Source organism: Mustela putorius, unplaced genomic scaffold (assembly GCF_011764305.1).
Source record: "Mustela putorius furo isolate JIRA1106 unplaced genomic scaffold, ASM1176430v1.1 tig00000580_pilon_pilon_pilon, whole genome shotgun sequence".
NCBI classification, from domain to species: domain Eukaryota; kingdom Metazoa; phylum Chordata; class Mammalia; order Carnivora; family Mustelidae; genus Mustela; species Mustela putorius.
Window position 1 is genome coordinate 2,351,984 of NW_025421423.1, and position 27,870 is coordinate 2,379,853.

The 27,870-nt window shown below is 43.6% G+C and overlaps 2 protein-coding genes across 3 annotated transcripts in view; one reads left to right on the forward strand and one right to left on the reverse strand.

Annotated features, from left to right (window-relative positions):
• Positions 1–715: 715 nt before the first annotated feature.
• On the reverse strand, positions 716–27,469 carry EXOSC3 (exosome component 3). Its single transcript, XM_004747640.3, has 5 exons — positions 27,399–27,469; positions 6,583–7,231; positions 5,477–5,626; positions 2,277–2,428; positions 716–1,157 (listed from the first exon to the last, which is right to left on the reverse strand). Exons 2-5 carry the CDS (start codon positions 6,907–6,909, stop codon positions 956–958), a joined length of 831 nt encoding a protein of 276 aa, XP_004747697.1. The 5' UTR covers positions 6,910–7,231; positions 27,399–27,469; the 3' UTR covers positions 716–955.
• Positions 26,839–27,870, forward strand: part of DCAF10 (DDB1 and CUL4 associated factor 10) — a 47,601-nt gene continuing 46,569 nt past the window's right edge. For both annotated transcript variants that reach the window (XR_006607182.1, XM_004747639.3), the window contains exon 1: positions 26,839–27,487. Coding sequence is in view for 1 of the 2 variants with exons in the window: in XM_004747639.3 (XP_004747696.2) it covers positions 26,937–27,487 (551 nt within the window). In the remaining variant the exon portion in view is untranslated. The remainder of the gene's footprint in view (positions 27,488–27,870) is intronic.

The window sequence follows — 27,870 nt, forward strand, 5'->3', positions numbered from 1 at the left end:
CCTTCAGGAGCTATTATCTTTACAAATTGTATCAGTGTCTTTTTTATTAAAAACAGCTCAGTCTTCAGGAAACATCAGGAATATATAATGCTCCTTGGTTTTCATCACCATATTGAATGAGTTCTATAATCTCTGTCATCCAAGAAGGGACCTCCTCTGGCTAGGCTTCAGGGGTAATTCATACTCTCAGGGAGGTCTCTGCCACCCCCAGAACACTGACCTGGATCATCTGCCAGGCTTCATTTTCACCTCTAAAGGCTTTGCTTAAAACTCCAAAAAGCATGGAAGAATTTCCTCTCCAACTCTATCACCTCTACCATTTTTTCAAAACCTAGACATGTAGTTTTGGACTTGGCTTCAAGATCCTCATCAGTGTTATTTATAGAACAGAAAACTGGATATACCCAAAATATCCTGTAACATGAAAATGAAATACAACTATTGCATTTTTCAATAGCACTCATGAAAAATTAAATGTTGTTTGAAGTGGACAGAGTACATTACAAAGTAGCATATAAAGTAGAATCCTGTAATATCTATTTGAAAAATACATAGACTATCTATAGTCTATTTGCTTCTTTATGTATCCTACATTTTCTTTGGTGAACATACTTCACTATTATCAGAAAATAATTACTTTAATGCTTACTTCCAGTGTATTATAAAAGCTGCACTTTAGCAAACCTAAAGGAATTAACAGCAAAAAAACCGATAATATTTTTAGTAAACTTTATTGTAAAGAAAAAAATACATCATTATTATATAATGATTTTTCTCACCCACAAGAACATGGGTGGCAAATAGTAACATTTTTATAAAAATAAGGACTCTGATAAGACAATATGTACATTCACATTTTGTCTTCTGAACATTTAATGAGGAGAGGTTCCCCTGAAAAAATTTTCGCCAGGAAACCCATAGTCTCTTGGGTCAACTGACCCATAAAAAATTCCATCTAACTTTCTGCCAATCTGGAGAAGATCTGTTTTCTTTGATCTGCTGTCATGTGTTCACAAGCTTCTAAAATGTTTGCCAAAATTAAGGTCTGCTGAATGGTTTTTGCCTTAACCCATATTCTTCCATTCATCCCAAATACTATTTCCAGTGGGTAGAGTTTTCCCACTTCCTGTAGGATTTCACAGTCTGGAGCCAGGAGCCTGGTGAGGAGATGGAAAGAAAACTAAATTTAAGAAAGTGGTAGGATGTGACCCAACTCTCCTTTAAAAGAAGACTCCTAGTTTCTGGACAGTTCTCCACAGTTATTCAAAATCCCACCCTCATCCAAAAACAAGGCACATGACTTTGCTGCCCCCTTTCATCCAATCACACTTTGGATGTATTAATTCATCTTTTATATACCTATTTGTGAAATACTGTAAGTCACAACAATGGGTTCTATCCTCTACAAAGAAATCAAACTCCCTGTGTCACCAACTTGACAAAAAATGTATAAAATTCTTTCCATATACTGTCAGAGCATCTTTTTTTCTAGGCTTAAGAATCACAGCTTTATTATCATCTTTGGTTCTAAAAGAACAGTTTAAGCTTCTTTTCCTGACCATGTAAGTTATTCCCTGGTATTAAATTCAGTACTTGGGAGAGAAGCATTGACTTTCAAACTACAAGGGTGCTGCTTGGCTAATAACATGCTTCTCTGTCTTAAATTAATTGTCCAAATCAGAATAAGTAAGAAAGAGAGGATCCAACACTGAGCTCTGAGGCTCAGGGGCTCTAGGAGTAAAGTTCTTTCATAGGGCACAGCTTTTGGTAGGTAAAGGTCTAACTACCTAACAGAATCTACCTCTGGGAACTATTAAATCTAACAGGACAGAATAGCAGGAGCCTTATGTGAATGTATACATAAGCTTTTAGAGCACATCAGCCCACCTGCATTTGACCCCCATTACTAGAAAAACCTGGTCATTTTGTCCAATTGTAAATTGCATCTGTATGTAAATAACTTAAGAGGAGGAAATGCCAGTTTTCATATTTGGATTGAGTATAACAGCTATACGGAACAGCAGACTTTCTGAGAGAGAAGCCCAGACTCCATACATATCAACACAAAAACTATACCACCAGATGCATGTGAATTTAATGTATTCACATGAAGAGAGAATGGGACTAAATGCATGCGTTTGTAACTGTGCTAAGAATGGACACTGATTTTTAACTTTGAGGATGTTCAGACATTTTTACAAAGAATCTCCAAAGATGAGTCAACTTTCCAAGAAGGTGTAATTATAAAAGAAGATAGGCGAACCAGAAGGACTTACTTTCTAATTAAGCCCAAAGTCACTTTAAAAAGCAGACCATCCTGTCCAATCACACCCATTCCACTGGCTCGTCCACAGCTGTCAATACAGACCATCTCAGGTTCCATATCTTTATTAGCAACCACAAATTGGCCATAGATGAGATCTCCAACCTAAAATGATAATTTGAAAACAGTTCATTTCCTCTCAGCAAATCACAACCCCCCTCCCTTTTTGGGTAAGATTTTATTTATTTGAGAGAGTGCATGAGCGGGGGTGGGGGTGGGGTGGAGAAGCAGACTCCCCACTGAACAGGGAGCCCGACTTGGGGTTCCATCCCAGGACCCTGAGATCATGACCTGAGCCAAAGGCAGATGCTTAACTGACTGAGCCACCTAGGCGCCTCTCCGTAAATCATTCTATGGTGCTGCTACGGTTCCTTCTCATAGGCAGCAATGCCAACCCTTGATATTTCTGCAGCTAACTGACCAACTATCCTCCAGAATACCCACACTCTGGAGTTGAGTCTTTAAAAAACGCAACATGAAGGGATGCCTGGGTGGTTCAATAGATTAAGCATCCGACTTTCGCTTGGGTCATGATCATGGTGTCCTGGGATTGAGTTCCACATCTGGCTCCTTGCTCAGCAGGGAAACTGCTTCTCTGGCCTGCCGCTCTTCCCACTTGTGCTCAGGCTCTCTCTCACAAATAAAATCTGTTTAAAAAAATAATAAGGCAACATTAAGAGGTGTACCCTCTTCAAACTGGGAGCTATCTCAAAGATAACATCCTCTAGGGTTATACCATCTGATATAGTAAACATTACCCACATGTAGTTATTTAAACTTATATTTTAATTAATTAAAGTTAGATATTTGAAATTCAGTTCCTCAATTGCATTAGCCATATTTCAAGAGCGCAACAGCTACATGTGGCTAGTGACTACCATAACCAGTGAGTGTGGATGCAAAACACCAGCATTACGAAAGTTCTAGAAGACAGCACTATCCTAGGGAATTACAGAAGATTGGAAACTCTTGGCATACAAATTTTTCAAAGTAAAATGAACAATGGTAATTCACTGATACTTCATGCAAAACTTAAAAAACTCAGATGGGGTGCCAGTGGCTCAGTCAGTTAAGCACCCAACTCTTGATTTTGGTTCAAGTTATGATCTCAGGGTTGTGAGATCGAGTCCCAGAGGACTCTTGCCCTCAGTGTAAGATCTGCTTGAGAGTCTCCCTCTCCCCACTTTCTCTTGCTCTCAAAGAAATAAACACTTAAGAGCTGAACTTCAAAATGATGAAACAAAAGGAAGAGAGGAGAGAGAACTTGTTCTGTTCTGTATCTATTATTCCTCGATGACTAGCAACTAAAGAGAAACAAAAACATTCTTTGTATTTCAGAAGCATTTGGTCTTGGAGGACACTGGGGATATACATATAAATAACAAAGTTCAGGGGCACCTGGGTGGCTCGGTGTGTTAAAGCCTCTGCCTTTTGGCTCAGGTCATGATCCCAGGTTCCTGGCTCTCTGCTCAGTGCGGAGCCTGCTTTCCCCCCCACCCCTGCCCGTTTCTCTGCCTACTTGTGATCTCTGTCAAATAAATAAATAAAATCTTTAAGAATAAATATATATATATGGATGCCTGGGTGGCTCAGTGGGTTAAGCTGCTGCCTTCGGCTCAGGTCACGATCTCAGGGTCCTGGGATCGAGTCCCGCATCGGGCTCTCTGCTCAGCAGGGAGCCTGCTTCCTTCTCTCTCTCTCTGCCTGCCTCTCAGTGTACTTGTAATTTCTCTCTGTCAAATAAATAAATAAAATCTTTGAAAAAAAAAAAGAATAAATAAATATATATATATATATATATATATATATATATACACACATATATATAAGAAAGTTCATTTAAGACTTTGTAAGCGCTAAAGTTATAAGAAAGGTGACTGTAGATGAAGAATGGTTTTACAATGGTGGTGGTGTTTACCCTTGTTATCAAAAAATGAGCATGTGTTCCAAAGGCTAAGGGGAAAAAGCAATCCAGATAGAGGCAACAGCATAAGGAAAGGTACAAGAGCAGGGACTTAGGAATTCAGTAGTGCTACTGAATAGTTCAGGAAGGGGGACAGTTCAAGCATGGCTACATAGAAGATATAATTACAGATGGGGGAAAGACTTCTGGAGTATAATGCCAATAAAATCTGTAGGCTTCAAAGAAACTTAACTTTTCTCTTTTTTTGAGAAAGGGAATTGTTTGAGACTGTTAGCTCTCAAAAGCCTGGATGGAAGAACAAAAGTGTACAAGCAAGGATGTTAATGAGGTCACTGACCAAGTCTGGTCAAGAAGTAGCTAAGGTCTGGGGGTGCCTGCGTGGCTCAGTAGGTTAAGCTGATGCCTTCAGCTCAGGTCATTATCTTAGGGTCCTAGGATCGAGCCTCAAATCAGGTTTCCTGCTCGGCAGAAATTCCGCTTCTCCCTCTCCCTCTGACTGTCCCCCTGCTCGTGCTCATGCTTTCTTTCTCTCTCAAATAAATGAAATCTTGAAAAAAGCAAAAGTAGCTAAGGTCTAAACTTGCAAAATGGGATATACATGGATGAACTGGATGAATGAATAGAACATCAGAGATAGAAACAAAGAGGATCAGTAAAGATTAAGCAACTAAAGACAAATGAAATGTTAGTGAGAAGGGGCAAAGAAACCATCAAATTTCTGGATGGACAAAGTGTGGCTATGCTACCTGAAAATTCCAAATAGGAAAACCTGAGGTATCAAGACTGCCCCTTTGTCAGCTCCAAGAAGAGATTATTGGGAAACAGGGATGTGACTTAAGTTGTGAGATGCCAGTCCCAGGACTTAACATTCAGGCTGCATGGCTGGCTGATATGGTGATCTGCACTGCTTACCCCTCCTACCTCCCCAAGCCTATGGCTTACTTGTCCAGTGAATATGGACATAACAGATAACAACAGAGTGAAGAAATATAACCTTTCAACTCAGTAGACATGAAACCACCCCCAGGATAGCCAATGTAAAGTAAGTATGTGACTCTGGACCCAGGGCTAGAACACTGGAAGGAACTTGTGGAGCCTGAAGTGATTACACAGATGTTCAGAGATCACACCAACTGGGAAAATAGGTCATGCTTAGGAGACAATTCAGGCAGGCTTCTGGATATTGTTCTATTTTTCCTATTTTTGAAACCAAAGGCTCCCATCATTACCTGCACATTGGGTCTGTTTCTTTTAGTTGCACCTTCAAATGCCAAGTAAGACAAAGATGCTGGTTCACTCCCTCCAACATCCACTTTGAATATATCTCCAGATTTAGCTGTCACTATGCCAATCACATGGTCTCCTTTCACTGGGACATACTACAGAAGAAAACAGAATGAAGAAACAGCCATAAATGGTAATCATTTCCAAGATATCTTGGAAGGTATCTTCAGGAAGTTCTTAGTGGTTACTTTACTGTCATTAGAGTTATTTAGAATATTTTTAAATTTAAGCTTACAAATTAATACAAATCAACAACAAATCTGATCATATGTTACTCTCAGTAAAACAATCACATCATTAACTCTCTTTACAGCTTTAATACTCTGTTCATTTCAGCCAGTATTCCCATACGTCTTGCATTCTTATCAGAAAGTCCCTAGGGGGGCGCGTGGGTGGCTCAGTGGGTTAAGCCGCTGCCTTCGGCTCAGGTCATGATCTCAGGGTCCTGGGATCGAGTCCCGCATCAGGGTCTCTGCTCAGCAGGGAGCCTGCTTCCTCCTCTCTCTCTCTGCCTCTCTGCCTACTTGTGATCTCTGTCAAATAAATAAATAAAATCTTAAAAAAAGAAAGAAAGAAAGTCCCTAGGGCTTCTGTTGGCGTAGTAAGTCCAGTCGTACAGGGGATCCTACAACCGAAGAAGCTTATTTCACTGTTACACAGTTTTTCCCATATTAAAGTCCTTATTCTAAGAGAAATTTAACTCCCTGGAACATCCACTCACTGAGTCTGGATTTCTGCCGTTTGGGACTCCAAAAAATAGGTCTGGTGCTCCCTGGCCTTTGAGATTTTGAATGAATGACCGTATTTTACAATCCTTAAACTCTTACACGCCAAGATTTCTAGTCTCCTTTCTCTCCTGGTCGCCCTTCTCAGGCTACGTTTGTTTCATTTGTTCACAGTGCTCTAAAGGGGATGCAGAGGAGGGCACCGTGGCTCTAGACTAGCATTAACAAAGAGGTCCACGCCCCACCCCACCCCCCCGCGCCCGCCGCTTCCCAGAGCGAGGATATCACTCCAACGGCCATACCACCTCTCCAGAGTCCCAACTCACCCGTTTCTGCTGTGAGTCCACCCAGTAAACGCCACCGCCACTGCTGCCGCCGCCGGGCTCCTTGTGACGGAGGCGGCCGCACTTGGTGACCAGCAGGCGGTCGCCACTGCGCCGCAAGCCGGGGCCGCACACAACGCGTCCCCGGGAGCGCGTCCCCGCATTCAGGCGCAGCGGTCGCTCCCCAGCACCTCCTGGGCCTTCAGCGTCCTCCTGCTCGGGCAACAGCAGTTCCTCACCCGGGAGTACCACCTGATCTAGCATGGTGCGCGCCGCCCGCGCCCGGTCTCCCGCAACGGATTCGGTCGTAATACCCCCCGCCTCAGCCATATCGGGAGCCACCAAACGCAATTTTCAGCTTCCGCTTCCGGCCCCACGTCCAATCGCCAGCCTGTTCACGGCTTTCCGTTTCCGGTAGTAGCGACCTATCGGTGTGGAACCCACGTCTGTGAAACCTGCTCGGTGTGCGCTAGGGTCCGATCGAGGTGGTTGTGATTATGACTCTCGCCCGTCTCCCGTCTCGCAGCCTTTCTGCAGAACAATACGAGAACCACGGCTTAAGGCGGTGGCAGATCCCTCACTTCTGCTGTCTCGGATTGCATCGCAGGATTCTAAGACGCTCCTACGTATGATTCCGTGGGAACTCTGAAAACTGAGCAGAGGGGTTTGGGGATTGAGCCTTTCCTTCCGACTGCGCCCTAAGAAGGAAAAGTATTTTCTTTTCTCAAAATAAAACCTTTTTTTTTTGGTGTTTGCTAGAGAAGATATCTATTCACATTGTGTAAAACAAAGAGAAGAATACAAAGAAAATAAAAGGTGTTAGTCTTGCCCCCCATTTGTCTCCTACTAGGCTATGAGCTAGTTCACTTTTTACCCCAGGGTCTAACACCTAAATAGGTAGTACCTGATGAATGAATGCATATTAACATTTTGCTGTGTATTTCTCTGCAGACTTCCCCCCCTGAAAATATACACATACACATGAGCATTTCCACATAATTGAGCTACCCCTACATTGCCTGGGGAAATCAGTAACTGCAATTAAAGCCTTGCGGCTACATTCCCTGAGCTGCATTCCCCGAACCACGCTAGTTGCCCAATTCCAATGGAATTCTATGAATTCCAGATTCACAGCACATCAGGGCTGCTCTTACTTGAAATCCCTGTTTTCCTTTGTACACTAGCATCTCCAGTTAGGGCTTGGTCAAATTCCGCAGGAGAGTTGACTGTTTCTGGGGACTGGGAGGCCCTGGCTTTGCCTATCTCTTTGACGCTCTGGCTTTCCAACATGAATTTTTAGATTTGAGGGACGTTTAAGACAGATCATCTCTAACTTACCTTACAAATTGGGGAAAATGCTGGCGAGCCAACTGAGTAAGACAGTATTAAGAGAACAACTGAAACGTAGCTTTTGCTCTTTTGCAGTCAGATTGTTGTAGGAGACTATCTTGATCGGTTACCCTGACAGGAGGGATGATGCAGATTTTTTTCCCTCCTCCCTACTTCGACCCAGCTCTATAGGACCTACAAACAGTAGGTATCCGATGACCAACAACGCCTGAATCGTGGCTGGTCCAAGGCCATGCCCAAAGTCGGCTCAGTGGCCTCCGGTCTGGCCCAAGCGGAGAGAGGGGTCAGGAAATGATCCCAGGATTGTCCCTTGCACACACCATGCTGATAGAGAAATCTTTGGGAAAAAGTTGGCCCAAAGCTGGCAAAGGAGGCCTTTAAAGCCCACCACCTTTTGGGGGCGGCACGTGAATACCACCTGGTTCATTCCCAAGTAAACAAAAGAAACCTGAGGTCCAGAGGTGGGCAGTCGCTGGGAGACCGGAAGCTGGGGCCGGAAGGGGCAGGCCTCAGCTCCAAGGGGCGGGTGCAGACAGCTGGGCGCGCGGGAACGTCGCCTTTCCTTTGAGCCGCGTGACTGTGCTTCGCTGTTTCGGTGCCCTGCGGCAGCTGGTGAGTAAAAGTGCATGGCAGGGCTTGGCGTGGCCGTCAGGGCCTGGGGATTGCGGAGGTCAGCCAGCGTGCGGGGGAGTGGAGAGCCGCGGCCTTCGGCGAGTGTGGGAAGGCCTTAACGCTCCTTGCAGTCACTTTCGCGACTTGAGGTTCAACCCCGGGGTCTGGTTGGGTCGCGGTTACGAAGTTCACATTTCCCAACGGCGCGTGCTGCTGTTTCTGGATGCAGAAGCGGTGGTGGGGCTGGGGAATGCAGAGGAGGCTGGGCTATGCAGTTAATGCAGGCCCTTTCGGGTGGAGAGCAAGCTTAGCTGTGGGCCCCAGCGTCAGGGCTTCCCATAAGATGGGCCCAGGTGGATTAGGCCCATTCCCTGTTTGGAGACGGCCCTCATAGAGCCGAGCTCTAAGGGTGGTGGTGCCCTCAATTGCTTGTGGCGCACACCTCCCCACCTTCAGGATTTTCTAACGCAAAATTACCAGATTGATATTTGGAAAGGTTGGGCTGGACCGGAGCCTTCAAGACGATTTCCCAAAACTTCCTCTTTAGAAATCTTTGCACATTGAGAAGTGTTGCTTTTCTTTGTCGACGGGTGAAATTAGGTGGTTTTGTTTAGTTTTTTTTAAGTAGGGTCCAAGCTGGGTGGTGGCTTGGACTAGACCCTAAGATCAAGACCTGAGGCGAGGGTGCCTGGGTGGTTCAGTCAGTTAAAACTCCAACACTTAATTGTGGCTCAAGTCATGATTTTAGGATCCTGTAATCCAACCCTGCCTGGGACTCCCTGCTTGATGGAGGAGGGGGGGCGTGGTCTGCTTCTCCCTCTGCCTCTCCCCCAACCCCAACTAGTGTGCTCTCTCTCAGTCTCATACATACATACGTACCAAAAACAAAAACAAAACTAAACTAAACTAAAACTAAAAAAAAAAAAAAAGACCTGAGATTAATAGTTGGACACCCAACCCATTGAACCACCCAGGCACCAGGCGGGGGCTGGGGGAGGGGTTGTTTTTTCCTCTCAATCAGTAACACTAGTCAGGAAATGAGCTGAGGAGGCACCTGAATCATGGCCCCTGCCGTGGAGGAGTTTGCTCTCTCCATATGAAAATATCAAGGGTTATCGTGGCTGTGACAACCTGATTAGGGAGTCAGTCCCAAGGGTAGAGAGGATGAAATGGTTACCACTCTGTGGGAAGGAGGATGTCCCAAAGAATGTGTTATTTGAGTGAACCATTAAGATTTTTTTAGTCTTAGGGCACCTGGGTGACTCAGTGGGTTAAAGCCTCTGCCTTCAGCTCAGGTCCTGATCTCAGGGTCCTGGGATCAAGCCCCACATCAGGCTCTCTGCTCAGCAGGGAACCCGCTTCCCCCTCTCTCTCTGCCTGCCTCTCTGCCTACTCGTGATCTCTGTCAAATAAATAAAATCTTTTTAAAAAAAGATTTTTTTTAGTCTTTTTCAAATTAAAAATGAACTACATGCTGATTTAATACAGAAATTGAGAATCCATGTAAGTAGTGTTAGTGTCTTTTTTCAAGTAAAGAATTTAATTGTATTTATAACTTACAAGTGAATCTTCTTGCTACCAGTGTTTTTTTTTTAAAGATTTTATTTATTTATTTGACAGAGAGAGAGATCACAAATAGGCAGAGAGACAGACAGAGAGAGAGAGATGAGGAGATTCAGGGTCCCTGCTGAGCAGAGAGCCCTATGCGGGACTCGATCCCAGACCCCTGGGATCATGACCTGAGCCGAAGGTAGAGGCTTAACCCACTGAGCCACCCAGGCGCCCCGCTACCAGTGTTTTTAATCACAAATAATCGTGGCAAGCAAAAACTAAGGAGAGCTTTAAAGAGTATGAGAATTGTTGATGTAAGGAACAGCCATTATGCGTAGTAATGAGATAGCACATCTGAATAAGTCTCTTCCTGCTCCTGACTGAGATCTTGTTGGAGAGGACATGGTCATGTCTCCTTAAATAGTAAGAAGTCACTGGGAACCTGTGCCAGTGGAACTTACTTAGAAATCCACCCTCCAGGGGTGCTTGGGTGTCTCGGTTAAGTATGCAGCTCAGGTCAAGATCTTAGGGTCCTGGGATCAGCCCCAAGTCAGGTTCTGTGCTCAGCAGAAAATGTGCTTCTCTTTCTCTCTCCCCCTGCACGCCTCCCCCAGCTCCTGTGCTCACACACTCTCTCTGTCTCTCTCTAAAATAAATCTTGAAAAGAAATCCATCCTCCAGAACTTGCTGGAACTACTAGGGTTCTGTTGAAAGCTATTCATGGGGGACTATCTCTTGGAAGTCTCTGTTACAAAACTGCCTGTTAGGGTGCTAGGGAAAACTGCTGGCTGCTGGGTGCTTCTGGCCACCAAGAGAAGCAGGAGCGAATGCTGGAGAAGCTGCCATGCTGCAGGAATATACCAGAATAAATACTGGAGCCAGTAAGCAAACCCTGTTCCTCCTGAAATGCTTCTTCAGGGCCATCTACCTACAAAACTTGTCTTTATGTTAGATAGCAAAGAAATAATGTTTTAAAGACTCAGATCCATTTCTCAGTGCAGTAAGGGTGAGTTTAGAGCACTGTGGCAGTACACTGATAACTGGCTCGTCGACTCATGAAGCTGTATGATCAGCAGACTTGTCAGTAACAGCAGTAAGGTAGACTCCGCCCAGATTCAGATGGCTTCCTTGACAAATTCTACCAAACATTTAAAGAATACCCATTCTTCACAAATTCTTTCCAAAAAAAAGAAGAGGAAGGAATGCATATCAACTCATTCTGTATGAGGTCAAGATTATCCTGGTATCAAAACCAAAGATACACTGGTAAAGAAGACTACAGATCAATATCTCTTATGCATATAGACACAAAATCCTCAACAAAATACAAGCAAACTGAATCCAGCATTATATAAAAAGGATTATACACTATAATCAAATGGGAATTATCTGAAGAATGTAAACATTTGAAATCAATTAGCATACCATACCAAAGGACAAAACCACATTATCATCTGAAAAGATAAAAGTATTTTTAAAAGTTCAACATCCTATCATGATGGAAACACTCAATAAACTAGGATTAGAAGGGAACCCCTTCAGCCTAATACAGGGCATCTACAAAAACCCACAGCTAACATCCTACTTAGTAGTGAAAGGCTGAAAGCTTTCTCCCTAAGATCAGGAAGAAAAGGATGTCTGCTCTCTGCACTTCCGTTCAACATTGTACTGGAGGTTCTATCTGAAACAGTTCAGCAAGAAAAAAAATAAAAGGTATCCAGACTGGAAGGAAGGAAGAAGTAAAACTATTTCTTTTTGCAGGTGAGATGATCTGATATGTAGAAAACCCTAAGGAATCCATTAAAAAAAGCTGTTAGAACTAACAAATGAGGGCACCTAGGTGGCTCAGTGGGTTAAAGCCTCTGCCTTCAGCTTGGGTCATGATCCCAGAGTCCTGGGATGGAGCCTCACATTGGGTTCTCTGCTCAGCAAGGAGCCTGCTTCCTCCTCTCTCTGCCTGCTTGTGATCTCTGTCAAATAAATAAAGTCTTAAAAAAAAAAAAAAGATTAAAAAAAAGAACTAACAAATGAGTTCAGCAAGGTTGCTACATTCAAGAACAATATATAAAAATCAGTTGCATTTCTATATACTTGGAAAACTGAAGTAAGCCAGTAATTCCATTTATAGTAGCATCAAGGAAAATAAAGCATTTGGGAATAAATTTAACAAAAATACTAACCTTAAACTCTGGAAATTACAAAACATTATTGAAAGAAATTAAATATCTTAATAATTGGAAAGGTACCTCTTATTCATGGGTCAGAAGATTTAATATTGTTAAGATAATAGTACTCCCTAAATTAATAAACAGATTCAAAGTAATCCCTGTCAAAATCCCTACTATCTTCATTGCAGAAATTGACGAACTGATCTTAAAATTAATATGGGGGACGCCTGGGTGGCTCAGTTGGTTAAGCAGCTGCCTTCGGCTCAGGTCATGATCCCGGCGTCCTGGGATCGAGTCCCACATCGGGCTCCTTGCTCCACGGGGAGCCTGCTTCTCCCTCTGACTCTGCCTGCCACTCTGTCTGCCTGTGCTCGCTCTCGCTCTCTCTCTCTGACTAAATAAATTAAAAAAAAAAAATTTAAAAATTAATATGGAAATTCAAGAGATCCAGAATAGCAAAAACAAGTAAGCAGACAAAAAATACATGAGAATCAGAACAAAGTTGGAGAACTTATACTTGTGGTTTTAAATCCTACTACAAGGCATTTTAAGTCTTACTATAAGGCAGTCATAAGGATAGACACAGATCAAGGAAAAATATTTGGAACATAGAAGTAAACCTTCACATTTGTGAGCAACTGATTTTCGATAAGGGTGCTGAGATAATTCATTTGAGGAAAGAAAAGTATTTCAATAAATGGTGTTGAGACAGCTGGATATCCACACACAAGATGATGAATAAACTCTTAGAAGAAAACATGTAAGTTTTTGTGACCTTGGATTTGGCAGTGGTTTCTTAGATATGTTACCACCAAAAGCACAAATACCCGAAGGGGAAAATAAAATCAGACATTATCAAAATTAGAAGCTCTTCTGCTTCAAAGTCACCATTAAGAAAGTGAACACAGGGGCACTTGGGTGGCGCAGTTGGTTAAGGGTCCAACTCTTGATTTTGCCTGAGGTCATGATCTCAGGGTTGTGAGCTCAAGCCCCATGTCCAGCTCCACACTGAGGGTAGAACCTGCTTAAGATTGTCTTTCTCCATGATTGCCTGGGTAGCTCAATCAGTTAAGTGTCTGCCTTTGGCTCGGGTCATGATCCCAGAGTCCTGGGATGGAGCCCCACATCGGGCTGCCTGCTCAGTTGGAGGCCTGCTTCTCCCTCTCCCATTCCCCCTGCTTGTTGTGTTCCCTCTCTTGCTGGCTGTCTCTGTCAAATAAATAAAATCTTTAGGAAAGCCTATGTCTCCACAAAATCTGCATGTGAATGTTCATAGAAGGATTTTTCTTAATAGTCAAAAAGCCCAAACAGGGGCGCCTTGGTGGCTCAGTGGGTTAAGCCGCTGCCTTCAGCTCAGGTCATGGTCTCGGGGTCCTGGGATCGAGTCCCGCATCGGGCTCTCTGCTCAGCGGGGAGCCTGCTTCCTCCTCTCTCTCTCTGCCTGCCTCTCTGCCTACTTGTGATCTCTCTCTGTCAAATAAATTTAAAAAGAAAAAAAAAAAGCTCAAACAATGTAAATAACCATCAGCTGATGAATGGATAAACAAAATGTGGCATAGCTATATAATGGAATAGTATTCAATTCCTTAAAAAAAGAACAAAAGATATTGAGAAGTGCTACAGTATGTTTGAACCTAGAAAACAGTATGCTAATGAAAGAAACCAGATATAAAAGGTCACATATTATATGATTTAGTTTATATGAAATATCCAGCATAGAGACAGAAAGTTACCAGGCGCTGGGAGAGGGGAAAATGAAAGTTATTGTCTAATGAGAACAGTTTCAGTTTGGGAAGATAAAAAGTGTTCTGGAGATAGACAGTGGTGGCAGTTGCATAGTGATAGTGTACTGAATGCCATGGAACTGTATGGCTAAAAATGGTTAAAATGGTAAATTTTATGTTTACCACAATAAAAGGAATATTTCCACAGAAGAAGTAGAGGGGTATATGAATCAAATGTGACAGACATCTAGTAGTTGTTGCATCTGAATGATGGGCATAGGGTTGGTTTTTTAATTCTCTCTTGTTTTATATTTTTCATAATTGAAAAAGTAGTGTGAGATAGGCAAAATGGATACCTTCTTGGTGACAGTTCAGCATGGTGAAGAAAATAATGAAAAAAGTTATTACAAAATAAAAAACACAGCTTTCACCATTCCTTTCTTCTGCCTAAACTCTCCAGGGGGCATCATGTCAACTATAAGAAAAAAACCACGAGACTTTCTGTGACAGCTGGCCTCACCTGTCCCTCTCACCCTCCTCCCGCTTCTCTTTGACTTTCATTTCTTCTGAGTAACACCAAGTCACTTGTAATTATAAATATCTCACATATGTGCCCTGATTTGTACCATCCTTCAAGCCATGTATGCCCTCTGCTTAAAATGCTTAATTTAACAAACCGATCTCCCTTTCCCTTCTTAACCTCACCTTCAAATCTGGGCTGGCTCTTGAGCTCCTCCAGGCAATATCTTCTGATCCTCATTTGGAGCTAACTGTCCCTTGTCTGTGTTTCCACAGCCCACTACCCATAATCTGTCACAGCAGGAAACATGATATTGAAACTGCCAAATGTAAATACATGCACACACACTTACCTAGAATGTAGTATATCAAAAGGCATTGCATGAAAGTCTGATGGAGTTTCAGAACCAGAACTTTTTTTTAAATTTTTTTTTAAAGATTTTATTTATTTATCTGACAGACAGAGATCACAAGTAGGCAGAGAGGCAGGCAGAGAGAGAGGAGGAAGCAGGCTCCCTGCTGAGCAGAGAACCCGATGCGGGGCTCCATCCCAGGACCCTGAGATCATGACCTGAGCGGAAGGCAGGGGCTTAACCCACTGAGCCACCCAGATGCCCCCCAGAAAGAACTTTTAACTTAAACTTGCTAAATATTTCTTCAGCTTTATGAATATTTTATGTCACAGAGTCTTTCAGGGATTACTTAACAGGCTTTTTCTCTAGGCTAAAAACAGTATGAGGAGGGGTGCCTGGATGGCTCAGTGGGTTAAGCCATCCCAGGTCATGATCTCAGGGCCCTGGGATCGAGTCCCGCATCGGGCTCTCTGCTCAGCGGGGAGCCTGCTTCCTCCTCTCTCTCTCTGCCTGCCTCTCTGCCTACTTGTGATCTCTCTCTGTCAAATAGATAAAATAAAATAAAAAATCTTAGAGGAAAAACAGTAATATGAACCCCCCCTCCAAGAATTCATTCCTAATTTTCATTTAAATAATGTAGATAAATGGTTCTAAAAGTCTGCAAGCTTTCTTAAAAAGAATTTTTTTGAGTGTAGTTGACCCACAATGTTATGATAGTTTGAGATTACAACAAAGGGATGCAATCCCAAGCTTATAGCTGTTTTTCAAAAAGCCTTGTGGAGGTAAAAGTCTACAAGGCCTTTGGAAAAACAGCTGTGGTTGCCAGGACCTGGGGGAGGAGGGAAGTAGGAAAACTGTTGAATGGGTACAAAGTGGGAAGATGAAAAAAGTTCCTGTGGTTCCTCTCCAGAAGCAGCCACCCTCACCTGCAGTTAATTGCATCAGAAAATAACTAGCCATTGTTTTGGGGGTGGAGGTGGGGATAGCAGCCTGGCGACTGGGTTGGGGGGCCAAGTGTGTACAGACATGGAGCTGTTCTGTGAGCCATCAGCCTTTTACAGTGGATAGCGACTGCTTTGAAGGGCTGAGCCTCCCACGGAGTCCTGTGGAGCAAACAGGCTCACCTGTCTTCCGAAGGCCACCTGCGGCTCGTTCAGGTGGAGATTTACCTCCTCTCTACTAGTTACCACTTCTCTTTGCATTTTCTGTCTTAAAAACATTTGTTGAAAACATTCATCTGCTGTTGTCTGCTCTTCTGTTCTTACTGTCCGATGGACTATACCTTTTAAAAAAACTCCTTTACGGTCTAAGTGTATGACCAGTTCAGCATTGCGCAGGCCATTTGTCTTTATATTAAGACAAGTCTGCTAGCACCAAATTCGTTGTCATTCAAGTTGAGGAACTCAAAATCTCCTGTACACCTGGGCCAGGCTCTAGGCATTACTTGGTTGTCAGAGCCTTTGAACAGCTATAGAAAGGCACAGACATTAGCTCTTCTACTATGCTTGTGAAACTTTCCCCAAATCTCTAAAACCAAATGTGGTATTTCAGCTCCCCACCCTGCCAGTTACATGCAGCACTTTTAAAACTGCTTTAATGAGGTGTAATTTAGATGCTATAAATTTCACCCACTGTAAATGCACAATTCATTGATTTTTAGTAGATTCATGAGCTGTGCAGCTATCACCAAAATTCAACATTTCGGTCACCCTAAAAAGGTCCCTTACGCCTGTTTGTAATTAGTTCCCATTCCTACAGTAGCCCCATGGCTAATTTACTTTTTCTCTCTGGTGTGCCATTTCTGGATATTTTGTGGGAGTGGAATCATACAATATGGAGATTTTTTTGTGTGTGGTTTCTTTCATTCAACATGACGTTTCTGAGGTCCATCTATGTTTGTAGCATGTATTACTAGTAAATCATTCTTTTTTCTGCATAGTATTCTGTTGTATGTATACATCACATTTTGTTTATCCATTTACAAGTTGTTGGCCGTTTGGGTTGTTTTCACTTTTCGGCTCTTATGACTAATGCTATTAACATTTGCATACAAGTCTTTCTGTGGATGTATGTGTTCATTTTTCTTGGGTGGGGTACTTAGGAGTGGAATTACTTGGGCATTTCCGTAATGACTAATGATGTTGAGGATCTTTTCATATGCTTAATGGGCTTTGTTTATCTTATTTGATGCAATAATCTATTTCAGATCTTCTGCCCATTTTTAAATTGTGCTGCCTGTCTTATTGAGTTATAAGATACTGTTAAATATATTCTAAATAGGGGCACTTCCGTGGCTCAGTTGAGCATCTGACTCTTGGTTTCAGCTCAGGTGGTGTTCTGCGGTCCTGAGATGACGCCCCATATCAAACTCCAGACTCAGCATGGAGTCTGCTTGAGATTATCTCTTCCCTCTGTCTCTCCTCCCACTCCTCTGCACAGTCTCTCTCAAGTAAATAAATAAATAAAATCTTTAAAAACATACATATATTCTGGATATAAGCCCTGTATCAGATACATGATTTACAATTTTTTTCCTTCCAGTATGTGGCTTGTTTTTCATTTCTGTAACAGTATCTTTTGAAACATGTTTTTAATTTTGATGACATCAGTATTTTTTTTTTTAAAGATTTTTTCTTTATTTATCTGACAGAGATCACAAGTAGGCAGAGAGGCAGGCAGAGAGAGAGGGGGAAGCAGGCTACCTGCAGAGCAGAAAGCCCGATGTGGGACTCGATCCCAGGACCCTGGGATCATGACCTGAGCCGAAGGCAGAGGCTTAACCCACTGAGCCACCCAGGTGCCCCTGATGACATCAGTATTTTTACTAATTTTTATTCCTGGGATGTGCTATACTGTGAAGACTGGTAGTGGAACCCAGCCTCTTTATTTTATTTTTTTTTTCCAGTCTCTGTATTTTAGAATCATGAAGTTTCTGATTTTTTACAAAGCAAAGTTTTAAACTGTAATTCACCAGTAAAAAGAACTGTCATTTATTCACTCACCTAAGAATGTCAAGTACTGTGCCCGTGTTCATACCTCAGATGCTTTCATAGTTGGCTTTTTTTTTTTTTAAAGATTTTATTTATTTATTTGACAGAGAGATCACAAGTAGGCAGAGAGGCAGGCAGAGAGAGAGAAGGAAGCAGGCTCCCCGCCGAGCAGAGAGCCCGATGCGGGGCTCAATCCCAGGACCCTGGGATCATGACCTGAGCCGAAAGCAGAGGCTTTAACCCACTGAGCCACCCAGGCGCCCCATAGTTGGCTTTTTTATCTTAAAGATTTTATTTATTTATTTGACACAGAGAGACATAGTGAGAGAGGGAACACATGCAAGTGGAGAGGGAAAGGGAGAAGCAGACCTTCTTCGGAGCAGGGAGCCCGACATGGGGCTCCATCCCAGGACCCTGGGATTATGACCTGAGCCCAGGGCTGACGCTTAATGACTGAACCATCCAGGCGCCCCTGTAGTTAGCTTTTTAAGCTAACATTTGTAAATTGACAGCTTGCAGACTTTCGTATGTGTGTATATTTGTTCTACCGGTTTTTAAAAAATAATTTTAAGTATAGCTTTTTATTTGTTATTATGGATGATTCCAAACACATAAAAGTTGTCACATTCCTATAATGAACTTAAATGTAGACAACTGCGTAGCCTTTGTGGCCACCACTGTGCCCCATGTACACCCATGGGAAAAACAATTGAGTTAACACCCACTAATCAGATTTCACTTGAAAATTTTAGTTTCTGGTGAGTTAATCCAGAACCTCCAGTATGGGTTCAAAGATTGGCACGAATAATCTCTCTTTTGGGTTGTTTTTATTTCAGTTTACTATCAAACCAGCAAATAAGCCATGCAGAGTGCCCAGAATCAAGGATAAGCCTGTCTTTCCACTGTCTCAGAGGTGTCTGATGTTCAGGGATGATTGTCAGAGCTTAGTGCCCAGTATAACTGTAAGGGGGCAGAGTGGCTCTTTTCTCAAAGTTCACCCATGGTCACATGAAGCACCTCCTTACTGTGGTAGTACATAGTCCTGTTTCTTGCTGCTTCATTAGGCTAACAGCAGGCCTTGTTTTAAACTTCCACATTCATCTTCTTTTGAAGAGCAAATGGCATTACTGAGCTGACTTTCCCTCATGGTAGCTGAACCCGGCTGCCCCAGTGGAGAGAGATACAGTGGTTAATACTAAGTTAAGGTTCCAAGACAATGCCTACAAAACTACCAGTAAGCCCGGTATGGTGCTTTCCTCAAAGGGAAGTTGTTCTTTTTAATAGTATTCTGGTTTTTCAGAGGTTCACAATGAAAATGTTTATAGGTGTTTAGGGGAAAAGGAGGACTAGACCTGAGATTGTAGAGTGACTTGGAGTTTAAGGGTTTTATTTTTTTAATTTATTTTAAAGATTATTGATTCAGAAGGGCACCTGGGTGGCTCAGTGGTTTAAGCCTCTGCCTTTGGCTCGGGTCATGATCTCAGGGTCCTGGGATGGAGCCCTGCATTGGGCTTTCTGCTCAGCACGGAGCCTGCTTTCCGCCCACCCCCCCCCACCGGCGCCTGCATCTCTGCCTACTTGTGATCTCTCTCTGTCAAATAAATAAATAAAATCTTTAAAAAAAAAGTCAGGGTTTGGATCCAGGGACCCAGGCTATCTGATTACACTCTTTCATAGGTAACCTGACCACACTGACCTTTCAGAAAAGTACCCGTCTTAGAGCTTTGAGTGGCAAAAGACACAAATGGGCTCCCCATTCAAATTTATGTGTTTGTGTCCTGTTCTTTAGAATATTGTTAGTTTTTGACATTTAAAAAAATTTTTATTTAATTATTTGACAGACAGAGATCACAAGTAGGCAGAGAGGCAGGCAGAGAGGAGGAAGCAGGCTCCCTGCCAAGCAGAGAACCCGATGGGGGGCTTGATCCCAGGACCCTGGGATCATAACCTGAGCCGAAGGCAGAGGCTTTAACCCACTGAGCCACGCAGGCGCCCCGTTTTTGACATTTTTTAAGTTAGACTTTTTTTTCAAGAGACAGGACTACAAAGCAGGAAGAACATAGACTTCGAGTCAGTTCTGTACTTGAACCCAGGATCAAACATTTATCTAACCTATGCAAATAATGTTACTTGGGCAACTATGCCCTCATATTGCCTACCTATGTCTGACACTAGTAACCGATTACAGGATTGTCTCTTATTGAGCCCAGAATCCTTTTCATGATCGGTCAAGTTAGGGGATTATTTAGAATCAGTGGAAGTTGTAAAACCTATTTGCCCTCTTTCCTTTAGGCCCAAGTATACAGATTAGCCACCCACCAAACCTGTCTTTCTCTTCCAGTCTCATCTTCACCTTGTGACAGATAGCTTTTCGGAAAAGTCGCCTGTGGTGATCCTGAACTTGGGCCTTTATGAGAGCAGGAAGAGAAGTCCAAACCCATCAGCCATTACCCCACTCCCTATAAAAAGGACCTGCCTTTTGGACATGTAGAGTTTATAGAGGAGGTGGAAAAGGTGAGATCCTCCCCTCTACAGAGAGTCGGCCAGTGCAGACTGTCAGCTGCAGTGGAAGCCCTGGAACTGGCTGCCTGGTCTGCTCAAGTTTTCCTGTGGACAGAGAACCTTCCTTTGGGCTCTAGTTGTATTCCAGTCAGGACACGGTTTTTTCCCTCTTAAGAATAGGCTTTTAGTTTGGGAACTCTTCTTTGTTACTCAGTCTTATGCCCACTTGTGAGGTTTGTTATACTTTCCTTTAGCACTATAATATGGTGTGGAGATAGACCCACTGAGATACATCCTAGCTGCTTAAACTAAGTGTGAGAGGTGCCTTTTTTCTTCCTATAATTATATGTTGAAAAAATAAGAAAAATTAAGTGAGCAGAAAATTCAAAATTAATAAAAATTATCTGCTTCTACCCAGCTCAGCCACTGTTGGCATTTTTGATGTGTTTTCTTCCTCATTTTTTTTGTGTATATCTATGTATGTAACTCTTTTTTTTTTTAGTTTATTTCCTTGTTTAAGTAATCTCTACACCCAACATGGGGTTTGAACTCACAATCCCAAAATCAAGAGTCACACACTCTGCTGACTGAGCCAGCCAGGCGCCCCATACATGTAACTTTTTTTTTTAATATATATTTTTTAAAGATTTTATTTGTTTGACAGACAGAGATCACAAGTAGGCAGAGAGGCAGGCAGAGAGAGAGAGGAGGAAGCAGGCTCCCTGCAAAGCACAGAGCCCGATGTGGGGCTCGATCCCAGGACCCTGGGATCATGATCTGAGCCGAAGGCAGAGGCTTTAACCCACTGAGCCACCCAGGCGCCCCCATGTAACTTTTTTTAAATGAGATCATGTTAGCATGGACATGCTCTAGGTCAAAGCATCATTATAATTAGTGGCTACATAATATAGTATTATATAATAGAGCTGTTTTAATTTATTTCAGCAATCTCTCAGTCTTGGACATTTAGAACTTGTAACAGGTATTTATACATTTATATTTTTGAACATCCCTGAATTATTTCCTTAGGGTGCTTTTTAAAGCTGGTGCTCTATGTTGCCAAATTATAAGACCATTCTTCAGCATAGACATTTGCTATAAGCTTCAATTTTTCAAACTTGGTGGTAGAACTTAGAGGATTTTTTCCCAAACAAAATCTTGTATAGAAATCCTTTATATAAAAAGAATAAAAACCTACCTGCTGTGGTGGGAAACATTTAGAGCCCTCAGCCTCTCCCTCAGTACCATTCTCACTTGTCCATACCTCTCTACTTCCCTACCATTTCCCCAATTCCTTCCCCAGGCTGATAGATATGGTTCTTTATACTATGTCCTCTGGCCCAGTAATGAACTGTTAGCATCTGTTATCAGAGTGCTTTCAACTACCGGTAACGGAAAATCCAATCCAGTTGTTAACTGTAAGGACTGTTCAGTGTCTCACAGAATAAGAGATCCAGAGATAGGGTGATTTCTGGGTTGTTTAATCCACTGGCTAAGTGATATAACAGAATGAGGTTCTTAGCATTTTTTTTGGTTCTGTCTTCCTTGGTGTGATGACTCTGGGCTCATATTTGTCGCTTCTGCTCACTAGATGGCCATAGCAGCAGGAAACATCACATCTTTCCACAACCCTGAAAGGGGTTAGGAGAGTGTACCTCTTCCTTATATTCTCTTTGCAAGAGAAGAAAGCTCCCAGCTGATTTCCCCTTGCTTCTTATTGGGCAGGATGGTGTCACATGGCCATTCCTAGATCAGTCACTGAGAATTGGAAAAGAATAACCATAAGTGGTTTAGACCAATTAGGATTCACCCACTAGGGCTGGAGAAGGACTTAACCTTGCTGGGAACTGGTGGCAATTTGATATCTGAACAATATCCAGGTTCTGTTGTCAAGGGAGGAGGGAACAAATGGCTGTTGGGTAGCAGCCAATTGTTGCCTGCCATAACATCCCATTAGGAAATATATTGAAAACCCAAGTATAAATTCCAAGGCTGCCTCTTTTGGTATGGCCTTGGCCAAGTCACTCAACCTCTCTGGGCCTTCGTTTCCTTACTTGTAAATTGGAGATAGTGATATCTGCCTTACCTACCTTACAGAGTTGTGGAGAAGGTATATGAAAGAACTTAATAAAGTACTTTACTAGTATCAAGGCTTCTTATTAATTTAATTCTTAGAAATGAGCACCAGGCACCTGGGTGGCTTAGTTGGTTAAGTTAAGACTCTTAGACTCTTAATCTCACAAAAAAACCCTGAGGGTTACTGGGGTAAGGGGGTTAGGGAGAGGGTGGTTGGATTATGGACATTGGGGAGGGTGTGTGCTGTGGTGAGTGCTGTGAAGTGTGTAAACATTTCAGCTTCACAGACCTGTACCCCTGGGGCTAATAATACATTATATGTTAATTTAAAAAATTAAAAATTAAAAATAAGTAAACAAATAAACTTCTGGGGCGCCTGAGTGGCTCAGTGGGTTAAGCCTCTGCCTTTGGCTCAGGTCATGATCTCAGGGTGCTGGGATGAAGCCCTGCTCTGGCTCTCTGCTCAATGGGGAACCTGCTCCCTGCCCACCCACCCGCCTCTGCCTGCCTCTCTGCCTACTGTGATCTCTGCCTGTCAAATAAATAAATAATCTTTAAAAATAATAAAAATAAATAAACTTATAAAAAAAAAGTTTCTGATTCTTAATCTCAACTCAGTTCTTGATCTCAGGGTCATGAGTTCAAGCCCCATGTTGGGCTTCATGCTGGGTGTGGAGCCTACTTTAAAAAAAAAAAAGAAAAGAAAAATGAGCATCACCAGGCCTTCTGTGTAAAGGTAGGAAATCAGTAAAACCTAAATTCTAAGAAATGTCTTTTGGTTTAGTTATTCTCTGAGCTTTGATTTCTTTGCCAATAAAATGGGGACAATAATAAAAATAGTGCTTCCTAGGATTTTTATAAGAAGATAAAATATGAAGAGATATAAATAAGAATATGAAACATTGAGCACATTCTTAGTACATGGTAGTTGCTTAGTGTCAGCTATTAATTTTGCAAATATTGTGTCTTATTTGGATTAATTGGGGACAAAGGGATAATTATCTAAGCTTCTCTTGACGCATAAGAACAAGTATGGACTTGGGGTCCTTATGTACTTAAGAGTGTTTGAGTCTTGGATCTGAGATTTTTGGTGCTTTAAGTATTTAGAGGAGTAAGACATGCTTGTAATTGGAGTGAGCAAAGAAGACTTATTGGCAGAGGTGGGGCTGAGCCAGAGTTTCAGATTTATATTCCATTGGAAAGTTTATTTTGTCCTGACTTTGCCTCTTTATTCTAACTTTGGGTTTTCTCATTTTGTTAGACCTTTTGTTTTATTGGCTGTATTATGATGAACAGAGATTCTGCTTTTGACAGTATTCTCTTGCAGGTCCATGTGAACTGGAGAAAGTCTGACCTCCCTGCTCGGGAGAAGGCAGTGCTGGAGTTGGCACTTGCTATTTCCCAAGCTGATGACATAACAGATGACCATTTCAAAAAGCTAGAGATGCATGGATTCAGTCAAGAAGATGCTTGGGATTATCACTGCCATTTCAGCTTTATTTGCCATGTCCAGCTGCCTTGCTCATTTTGTTGATCTTGTTCACAGCAAAGAATTGTGTTTGATGGGCAGAAACAATGATGTCAAAGATACCAAGAGTAAATCAGCTGCTGCTCCCAAAGTATAAAAGCTTAAACAGAAAGGTTTATGTTTGTATTTCAGGCATACTACGTTACTGGGGAAGTAATTGCTTAATAAACACCTAGTCAGGGGTGCCTGGGTGGCTCAGTGGGTTAAAGCCTGTGCCTTTGGCTCAGGTCATGATCCCAGGGTCCTGGAATCGAGCCCCGAATCGGGCTCTCTGCTTAGCAGGGAGCCTGCTTCCTCCTATCTGCCTGCCTCTCTGCCTACTTGTGATCTCTGTCAAATAAAACAACAACAACAACAACAACAACAAAAAAAAAAACATCTAGTCAGTGGATAGGGAAGAAAGTAAATGAATTTGCTCCCTGCCTGCTCAGTGAGATAGATCCTAAAGTGTTGGGAGTATCCAGGGACATGTGATACCTGGGCCTACGGGAAATGTTTGGCAGTTGTTTCCTTGTGTTGTGATCTAAAAGGAACATTAGAGCAAAGATGTTTAGAGGATGCTTTCCTGATGAACTGATATCTATGAAGTTGAGCTGTTGAAGTTGAGAATTTTTTAACATTTGAAAATAGTGTTACATAGAAATTGGTCTATATGGACTGTAATTTGCAGTCAGTTCCTTGTATTTAAAGGCTCTCAAGGGGCGCCTGGGTGGCTCAGTGGGTTAGGCCTCTGCCTTCGGCCCAGGTCATGATTTCAGGGTCCTGGGATCAAGCCCCACATCAGGCTCTCTGCTCAGCGGGGAGCCCGCTTCCTCCTCTCTCTCTGCCTGTTGCTCTACTTGTGATTTCTTTCCCTCTGTCACATAAATAAATAAAATCTTTAAAAAAAATAAAGGCTCTCAAAGACAGTGGGTAAATAGGAGCAGTCAGAGTTAATCCATCTTTAGTGCTTCTCAGTTAACTTCCAGTAAATTTTTATTTTATTTGTTTATTTTGCTGATGGGTTGGTTGTAAAGTCATGATCATCTCAATAGAATTTTAGTCCTTATGGTAATTTATTATTTTAGCTTTTAGCTCAAATTTTGAATAGAAGCATAAGAAAAAAAAAAACCTTATTTAACAAAAAACCTTACTGAATGTCTCATTCTGTGTTACAGCTGCGACTGTCTTTTTTTGTTATTTTCTTAAGAATAATTCTCATTATCTGATAGAGGTACATGCAAACCTACAAAATGTTTTGTCCCATTTGGCTTCCAGATTCTCTAAATTGTTAGTGAACATTCCTTAATCAGTTTTGGAACTATACTATGTTAATTTCAAATTGCCTCAACCGTGAAGTCTGATTTTCTTGAGGCAACACAAAATTTCATTGCAGAGCTTGTGTTTTTCTGTTGGAATTACATCTTAAATACCTTGGAATATGTAACCTTTAAAAATTTTTATTTTACCTATTAAAAATTAATAATATTGGTGAATGGTCAGTGTTTTATAGAGCATAAAATTTCAGCTACTGGCCATAACTTCGGGGTCAAGCAGAGGACCTCTATTAAGTTTTTGTGGGGGCAACATGGAGAATATCTCCAGAGGAATGGCTGCTATTCTGAACTCAAGATGCTTGGTTCTTGCCCTTTTTTCATTCAGCTCATGGACTAGAGAGCCGAAGAACTATTAACTTTCCTGATGGGAAGACCTGCTGAATGTTCAGCCCTCTGAATCTCATTCCTTTACTGTAGAGATCCTTCAGATCTGCGCTCACGGGATAGCTCTTCTGCAAAGATCCTCCAGGTTTATCCTCAGTCATCAGATGTGAGCTTTCTACAACACAGCTCTTGATCAAGGCCTAGAAGAATTTTCAGTTCTTCTATCTACCTTTCCTTGTATCTCAAGCTTTCCTTTACTGAAGACTCCTTCCCTTCCCAAGAACCACCCCAGATCCTGTTAACTCTTTTTTTTTTTTTTTTTTAAACAAGTTCTGTATACTGATCTTTACCAGCAGTGGTGAAGGGCCTTGCATCTCTCATGCCCTCTGTGCCCTGTCAGGTACGTATAAGCAGGATTTGCCCTTGGGCTCTGTTGTTCGTAAGGTTGATTTGATTTAGGTCTCCAGCTCCACTCAGTGACTCCTGCTGGATATATGCTCTTTCCTGAGGAAAGAAAGGAGCCTTATAAAATCTTGACCTACTGGCCAGGAGCTGGGAGTTGGATAGATACTTAGGGGGCACCAATAGACCCCATTTTCCAGGCCCTGTATAGACTTGGTGTTTTTTTTTCCTTTATTTATTTATTTTTTTAAAGATTTTTTTATTTGCGAGAGAGCGAGCAGGGGGTAAGGGCAGAGAGAGAAACTAAAACCCACTCCCTGCTGAGCCCAGGGCCCAGGGAGGGGCTTGATCCCACCACCCTGAGATCACGACAGCTGAAATAGAGAGCCCCACACCTAACTGATTGAATCACCCAGGTGTCCCAGGCCTAGGCTTTTAGCACAGTAGTGAACCTGAGTCCTTAGACTTCCAGCCGGAGTAGGCAGTACACCTTGCCACTTACTTTGTGGGCCCGCACATAGTATGGTAACTTCTAACCCCTTTTGACCTTAGTCTTAGTTGGGGATAACATTATCATAGTTCACCCCTTTAACTCTTCAGGCCCACTCGTCCCCAGGCACGCAGTTACGATGACTCACAACTACCGACTGTCCCAGGAGTGCCCGAATGGTGCCACCGCCCCGTGCAGCTCGAGCCCTGGGCATTCTCCAGGGCGCTCAAATACAGCTGGTCATTGCCGGTCAAGGTCCCTCTGGGATAAAGCCTCCGCGGTGGGCGGTGTCCCTGCTTTCGCGGTCCCCAACGGATGGTAGCCAAGGGCGGCGCGTGTTTCCCAGCCGGCGGGGTTAGCCGGTCGCACGCCGGAAGTGGTGGCTGGAGCGGGAGAGCTGAGGTGTCGGCCGGCGGGGCTGCGGCCGGGAGCGGGGGGCGGGTGCGTTGGTCATGTTTACCTTCGGGCCCGGTAGTCCCGAAGGGGATGGGACGGCCGGAACGGGGGATGAGGAGCCGGCACCCCGTGCGGGGCAGGTGGCAGCCACCCGGCCGCTCCCCTCCCCGCCCGCGCCGCCGCAGCCCGGGGCTGACGCAGCCCCTCCCCCGTCGCCCTCCCGGAGCCCTCGCCGCCCCGTAGCACCCTCCCTGCCCCAGCCCGCGCGCTCTGGGGAGCTCGGTCCGCCTGGAGCTCTAGACTCCTCAGCTGCTTCCGCCCAGGGAGAGCTGTCACCACCCTCCCCGCCGCGCCGGCGACCCGGGCCAGACTGCAGGGCCGGGAGCCGGGGCCGCCACGGCCTCGGCGCCGGCCTTGGTGGCCCCGGAGCCCGGCTGTTCGGGTGGCTGAGAGAGCGCAGCCTGGGCCGCGGACTGTTCGTGGACCCGGCGCGGGACAATTTCCGCACCATGACTAACCTCTATGGTTCCATCCATCCCGCGGACTCGGTGTACCTCAGCACCCGCACCCACGGCGCGGTCTTCAACCTCGAGTACTCGCCCGACGGGTAAGCGCGGCCCCTCGGAGGGCGGGGACCCGCCTCCGCCTGCCTCTGCTGCCGGTGGGCGGCGGCCCGGGTTGGGGGCAGCCGGCCTGCAGGCCCCCCAGCACTTTTCTGGAGCGCTCTGTGGCTGTTGGAGGTCCCGGCCCGGCCCTTGGAGGTAGGCAGGCCCGGCACTCACTTGTGCGCCTCTGTGAAGCAGAAATGCCTAGGGCCTGCCACCCAGCAGGTCTTCCAGAGCCAAGCCAGAGCTAGGCTTCTCTGGTACACAACACATATCCAGCAAATACATTTTGAGTAATTAATTATTCTTTCCCTGTCATCCCGGGATTGCGTTTTTCTCAGCGAAGCTGCTGGCAAGCGTAGGAAGCCTGCAGGTTCCATGTACT

Bases quoted from the DNA above. Each gene is read 5' to 3' on its own strand.
- EXOSC3 (XM_004747640.3), bottom strand. From the start codon at position 6,909: ATGGCTGAGGCGGGGGGTATTACGACCGAATCCGTTGCGGGAGACCGG. The intron at 2,429-5,476 runs GTAATGATGGGA...TTATCATTTTAG, and splicing joins GAAACAGACCCAATGTGCAG to GTTGGAGATCTCATCTATGG. The intron at 1,158-2,276 runs GTAAGTCCTTCT...TCTCCTCACCAG, and splicing joins ACTTTGGGCTTAATTAGAAA to GCTCCTGGCTCCAGACTGTG.